General features: G+C 31.1%; 2 protein-coding genes across 3 annotated transcripts in view; one reads left to right on the top strand and one right to left on the bottom strand.

Moving 5' to 3' along the window:
• The window catches only part of Gpat4 (Glycerol-3-phosphate acyltransferase 4), a 38,304-nt gene extending 37,228 nt beyond the window's left edge, over positions 1 to 1,076 (top strand). For both annotated transcript variants that reach the window (XM_086552698.1, XM_043018419.2), the window contains one exon: positions 1 to 1,076. This exon is cut by the window's left edge and continues 629 nt beyond it. The gene's annotated coding sequence lies outside the window, so the exon portion shown is untranslated.
• Positions 1,077 to 6,094: 5,018 nt separating this feature from the next.
• Positions 6,095 to 7,500, bottom strand: part of LOC122254632 (enoyl-[acyl-carrier-protein] reductase, mitochondrial) — a 10,330-nt gene continuing 8,924 nt past the window's right edge. The window contains exon 6 of the mRNA XM_043018422.2: positions 6,095 to 7,090. Coding sequence (XP_042874356.2) covers positions 6,830 to 7,090 — 261 coding nt within the window. The 3' untranslated portion in view covers positions 6,095 to 6,829. The remainder of the gene's footprint in view (positions 7,091 to 7,500) is intronic.

The raw sequence follows: 7,500 nt of genomic DNA, 5'->3' as shown, positions 1-7,500 counted from the left end.
AAAGTTTTGTTATCTGCTCTCTGTCAGGTATATTACATTTAGGTGTTTTAATACTCAGATATGAATGTCATGCATTTTTAGAGCAGTGAAATTTTTTTGTTTATAGAATGGTCTTGTTTCAGAGTGATTGCAAAAAATTAATCACAAATTAAATTGTTGATCCTGTTGGGCATGTCAAATACTGATTTGATATTTTGTTCTTATCACACTAGTGCTGTATACAGGCATATCCAACACTTGAAGCTGACTGTAAAGTTGTAGATGTTCAATATTCTGTCCTATATGGCCATACTTGGTGTTCAGTATGTCAGGAAAGAAAGGAGATGTAGCATTTGATTTCTGGAAGGAGACAGAATATTGCTTTATTAAGATGACCAGTCAGTGGGGGAGGGACTTGATTCTGGTTCACCCTTGCCAAGAGGAAGAACTGCACCATATGAGCTACTGGTTGGTGGATCTTACCAAGTTTGGAGTTTGTAATTTTGTTCTTCTTCTTTTTCATTGTGTTCTCTTTTCTTTTTCTTTTTTTCCTTTTTTTTCTTTGAAGAAGGGTAGAAGACTAGATGGTTTCAGATGCTTTTGTTGTATCCTGGAATTGCTCTTCTGTTAATGGTGCACATGTGGTGATTTGCCAGTTATGGTGGTACCATCAGGACCAATTAACGGTCTCACCTTCTTAGCATGTGTGAGGGTATTTTGAAAAGGTTGTCCAAGTCCCAGTTGTGGTGTCTTCATTTTTTTCTGGTGGTGTGTGTGTGTATGTATGTGTGTATGTGCGCATGTTCATATGTGGTTGCATTTGTGAATTGTCATAAAAAATTGTGTCCACTTAATAGTATGTGTTTAAGTACATGAATCTGTGTTCCATTCATACTGTACTTTACTTGTGTAATAATGTAAGCATGCTTCTCACACGGCATTAAACCTGAATGGGGGAAAAATGTTAGTGACGACATATGTAGGTAATTATGAAACAATTGTGACTGTGATATATAATTATATTTATATATATATTAATTAGCAGTTGGATACTTTGTAAAGTAAATAATTAGTAAATCATTAGTAATCAAAGGAAAGTACTGTAATTTAATATAGCCCAACAACCCCTTAAATCAGATGTAAACAACTTTCCAGCTAAATTGTGGATATACACTTTCCTTTACTTTTCATTTTCATAAGTTTAGCAGTCATTTCAAAGGTTTACTTTTTTAGATATGAATTATATATATATATATATATATATATATATATATATATATATATATATATATATATATATATATATATATATATCCATACATACATATACATATATATATATATATATATATATATATATATATATATATATATATATATATATATATATATATATATATATATATATATATATATATATATATAAATAAATAAATAAATAAATATAAATACACACACACACACACACACACACACACACACACACACACACACACACACACACACACACACACACACACACACACACACACACACACACACACACACACACACACACACACACACACACACACACACACACACACACACACACACGTATATATGTATATATATGTATATATATGTATATATATGTATATATATGTATATGTATATATTATATATATATGTATATGTATATATATGTATATATATGTATATGTATATATTATATATATATGTATATGTATATATTATATATATATGTATATGTATATATTATATATATATATATGTATATATTTATATGTATATGTATATATATATTTGTATATATTTATATGTATATGTATATATATATGTATATATTTGTATATGTATATGTATATATATGTATATTATATGTATTTATATGTAAATGTATATATATATGTATATATTTGTATATGTATATGTATGTTATATGTATATAAATGTATTTATATGTATATTTTATGTATGTTTGATGTGTTTATATGTATATATCTATATGTATATATGAATATATATATATATATATATATATATATATATATATATATATATATATATATGTTTATATATATATGTGTATATGTATGTATATTTGTATATATATGTATATTTGTATATATATGTATATATATATCATTTAGATATGCATATACATATATACATTTAGATATACATATATGTATATGCATTTAACCCAATCCTGATGGGCTTGGCGAGAAGTGGCAACCCTCTACGCCGTGTGTCGCCCCATCATAAGGCACTTTCCCATGTCTCACGGGTGTGACACAGTCATAATTGGGTTAAATATTCATATGCATTTACATATATATTTATACTTTTCCATATATATACAAATATACATATACTTACACATACCTATACCTATACCTATACATATACATACAGATTCACATTCACATTCACATTCACATTCACATTCATAAACATATACCTATACCTATACCTATACCTATACCTTTACACACACACACACACACACACACACACACACACACACACACACACACACACACACACACACACACACACACACACACACATACATAAACACCACACATACATACATACATAAACGCACACGCACACGCACACGCACACCCACACCCACACCCACACCCACACCCACACCCACACCCACACCCACACCCACACCCACACCCACACACACACACACACACACACACACACACACACACACACACACACACACACACACACACACACACACACACACACACACACACACACACACACACACACACACACACACACACACACATACATACATACATATTATAATTTCTTTTGTCTGACTCTTGCAGAAGATTCAGAATGTATTTATATATATTTTTCAATTTTTGCAATATTCAGAAGAGCTGCAGTGCCCTTATGAAGTACATAGTTGAGCACACAGTTTAGGAAGTGATGAGCTGTATCTCTATAACTTAAGCAGTCATTACATAGGCAGTTCTTGGAGGGAATAAACAGAGAACATAATGCAATAAGAAAAAAAAAAAAAGTTTAAAAAAGAGTCATTTGAATTTACAACATAATATTAGTCTGAAAGGCATTCACTAAGATTTTCATTGATGGTAGATTAAAAAATGAAAAAAAAAGGAAAATAGGTATGAATGCCATTGAGATTGTCATGTCATGAAATCCTTGATTCTCCAACATTCTTAACGTAGCCGGGAACGTAAGATGAACATGCCTTTGTTATTTTGTCAATTATAGCAATATGATAGGTTGTATGCGGTTAGGGAAAGGAAGAAAGATAAATTATAGTTTTATGTACGTGTACTGTAATAGTGTAATGTAGAATGTGGCCAAGTTATGTCATAGAAACTTTACAGGAGTTGTTTTAAGTATACAAAATGCATTTCAACACTGAATAGTTTGAGCTACAATATACATTGAAAATATGGTACATTTGTAAGAATATTTGTGCCAGTGTGAACATTGTAAGAAATTATGATGAAAGGATGATTTTCTTCTTCTTTCTGGAAAATAGTGAATTATATATTTTTTTTTATTTACTTTTATATTCTTTGTTATCTCCTTTATTAACATATGTCAGTTGCAAATGATTTTGATACTTGTTTCATCTTCACCATCATGTTTTCATCAATCTTGTTATTTTTCAAAGGATTAGGTAAGTGAACTAGAGTTAATCCACAATTTTCTACCTTGAAAGTCTTGTTTCTTGATTTGAGAGCTTAGGGCGTGTCTCGTCATGACCCTTACAGCTGAGTCATTGTCATAAATACTTTGCATCATCATTTAGAGAGAAATCACCAGCCACAGACTTTTGGATGAACATATTTATGTGGCCTCTACGCATACCCCATACTCATCAATCGTCATATGCCTCAAGGCAGTTCTTTAGACTGCTTCGTCTTTTTGTTCCTATTTCTCTCCTCTTCCTCCTACCCTTCTGTCATTTCAGAATGATAGGAATGTTGTATATTATTACTGGTGACACTTTCTGACAATAAATTTGGCGTGTCTTTGTGTGCGAGTTGTGCTTGTTGTGAAGTGGGTCCTTGGTGTTCAGACATTTCAGAATATCTTGGAATTAATTGTTTGAGATGCAAGTCTCATATTATCATTTTTCATTGATGTGTAAAAAAAGGTTCAAAATGTTCATTGTAATGATCATATTACTGATACAAGGGAAACTTATGACATGGGCAGATTTTATAATAATCCAAAATAAAATAGAAAATAAGGAAAAAAAGAGAAGAAAAAATTGAAATTGAAAATGTCTTCCCCAAAATTTTTAAAGAAGTTCTGTCATGTTTCATGCCAACAAATGAAGATACAACGAAAACACTAATTTCTCTTGCAGGAAAAAACAGAGTAAAAAAAAAAAAAAATGCACAAAAAAAAAAAAAATCAGAATTGTAACATTTCTTAAGAAATATCAAGGACCAGTCCCATTGACGTGCATGTGTGTAATATTTGTGTATTATGTATGCAAGTTATTTATTAATATTCTTGATTTACAGCCGATGGTTGAAAAAGCTTTAGACATTATGCACCATTTTGACTTATCATGTCCCTGTGAATTCATAAATTGCTTTAACATCAGAAATGTGAATTAATGTTTAGTATTGATTTGTTAATGTACACAGGTAGGCATATGAAGCTGTTTTCAGAATTCATATGAGCTTACTCTAATATTTGTCATAAAATTAGTAATGTCAAAACAATGTGAAACTGGAAAAAAAGGTTAAAACTATGAACGTATAGGATAGTAGGGAGCAAATGAGAAATAAATGTCCTAAACTAGTCACTCTAGAAGTATTGCTTTTAAGTGTTCACATCTACCTATAAATAGCTTTGACATATCAGTTATATCAGGGAAGTCTTTATGTTTAATTTTTTCATTAGTGTTACGTTATCATTTACTTATTTCTTAGATGTGACCAGCTTAACAATGATGGGGCTTTCTCTAGTGTGGGGTCTTTTCTACATATTTTTTTTCACAATTTGTAAAGTTAATTAATATGTGTAGTCTTTTTTTTTTTCTTTTAGTCTTTTATACTATTTTTTGTTGATGTGTGTCTTACATTTAGGGGCTAATAGTGAAAAAAAAGGAGAAAAAAGAAAGAAAGAAAAAAAAAGTAAAAATATATAAGTAACATTAAATGAAAAAAAAGAAAAAAAAGAAAAAAAAAAGACAGGTCTTTAGTAAACTTCTAGAATTAATAATTTAAATCATCAGTTGATTTAATTTGCTCACAAGTAGCGACTGTTTTTAGTATGGGCAATTGGCGTGTTAATTTCCCATATACTAAATAAATTTTGTCTGTATAAATCAGTTCGATATACTTATTTTAAGGACAATTGGCCTAGTGATTTTTTTCTTTTCAAATTCCCTTGCCCATTTGAAATAGAGGCCATGAAATAAGACTAACTTAAATAGGTTCAACATAATAGGTAATAAATTTCCAGCATCACGCATCATCTGCTGTAAAGTATATAGTAGTGTTTAATTAAGATTTAAAATGTGATAAAAATCTTGCCAGTAAATGCACATACTAATGGGAAAAAAAATTAGTAGTTATAACAAGGTAATTTAGATCATGCAGATCTGCCTTAGTAGAAAAAGTAGAAGAGAAAAAGAATTAAAAAAAAAAAAAAAAAAAAAAAAATCTAAGCAACTTTTATGCAACTATATCACCAATGCTACTAGTACTTGGGTCCAAAACTTGCTTAGTGTGATTGTGCAATTTTTATCAGCTAGCCAGAAAGTTTGAAAAGATGTTGGCAAGTTGGTGGAAGCATTTTCATATTCCACACTCCTTACTTACATAATCCCTTTATCTCCATCCTAGAACCAAGTGGGCAAGCCTTTATGTGTACCTGTGTATCATGTGAAATGAGAGTGAGGGAGGTTCCTTGTGTCTTCCACCAACTACCCACGGCATCAGAATTATTTTTTTGACCTTGTATTTGTGGCGCTCCATAGTCCCTTTTGTGCGGTGTAAACCACATCCATTGTATATTTATACAGAACCATTTGTTAGTGTTAGAGAAAAAGAGAGAACTCTCTTGAGGCATATTATATACATCTAGATCTTTATTGCAGTTTTTTATACCTTGTAAATTTGTTTTGGGTATATTTTGGTGCATTACATACATATTGGTGTTTCATCTCCACATGTATTTAGGGCCAATATCAGATTTGTAGGGGGAAAATGTGTTGAATTTAGCCAAAAGGCAAGTATTATATTATTAAAGTGCGCATTTCTACTCTCTGCATTTTACTGTACTCGTAACCTTTGAAGACTTCACTATAGTATAGGTCACCTTCAATTGAGAGCTAATGAGTGTTCACCCAAAAAGAAATACAGCTTGTTTCCCTGATGCTTTAGTTTTTAACAATTAAAAAAAAAAAAAGCTACAGGTAAATAGAAAAAAAAAAGTCATAAAATAAATATATTGCTTCCAAGATATTATATACACAATAAGGACATTATTAACCCACTCACGCCGGATGACGTGCTGACACGTTTCGTGGTTTTCGCGTCAGACGCCGCCGACGAGATATCTGGCCAAGGCGGGTGCTCGGGGTGAGCAAGCGGGCAGCCCAGGCTCGCTGCCCGTGCGCCCAAGAATCTCAAAGCGTTCGGATGATGCGTTTGAAAACCTCGGTATAGCGACCGTGCAAAGCCGGAATGGCCCCGGCGTGAATGGGTTAACTAAAGATAACTTAACATTTTTCCACTATACATAATACATGTCCCATTCCATGTTCAGATTTCGATCAATCCACATTCTTTTTGCAGACAGTACAATAAAACATTATCATCTATGGAAAAACAAGGATTTGTTTTTTGCCAACCATACCATCACTTGGCATAGCATCTCTTAAAGCAGTTTTATAATCTTGAAACGGTACCATTACATGATCAGGTGGACACAGTCTACCCTGTTTCGCCAAGGAAAAAAGTTCGTTTAACATGAGCTGTCGTTTCGGATGAGAGAAATGGTCCCTGTTCCAGCGTGTCATCCAAAATCCTTTCAGCACCACATTGGAAAAGATGAGGGAACCAACAGGAACGGTGACGGGCTGAAAGGAAAGAAGAATGATCTTTCATGTCCATTATGATTGCCAAAAACTTGTTACTTTATTTTTTCTTTTTCTTGCTATCACTCATACGAGAGATGTGAATGAGCTGGTGAGAGATGAGACTATAACGAATGGAAATATGACCAACAGGAAAAAAAAGAATAAGAAAGATATCTTTACATGAGTAGCTTTAAATTATTGTTTATGAGCACTACAGTAATAATAATGATAATAATGATAATAATAATAATAATAATAATAATAATAATAATAATAATAATAATAATAATAATAATAATAATAATAATAATAATAATAATAATAATAATAATAATAATAATAAAAATAATAATAATAATAATAATAATAAATAATAATAAATAATAATGATGATGATAATAATAATTTTG

The sequence above is a fragment of the Penaeus japonicus genome, unplaced genomic scaffold (genome assembly GCF_977035675.1).
Source record: "Penaeus japonicus unplaced genomic scaffold, GWHDUDI00000001_assembly GWHDUDI00000027, whole genome shotgun sequence".
Lineage (NCBI taxonomy): Eukaryota > Metazoa > Arthropoda > Malacostraca > Decapoda > Penaeidae > Penaeus > Penaeus japonicus.
Note: the sequence above shows the minus strand (reverse complement) of the source record. Positions and strands in the feature narration are given on the sequence as shown.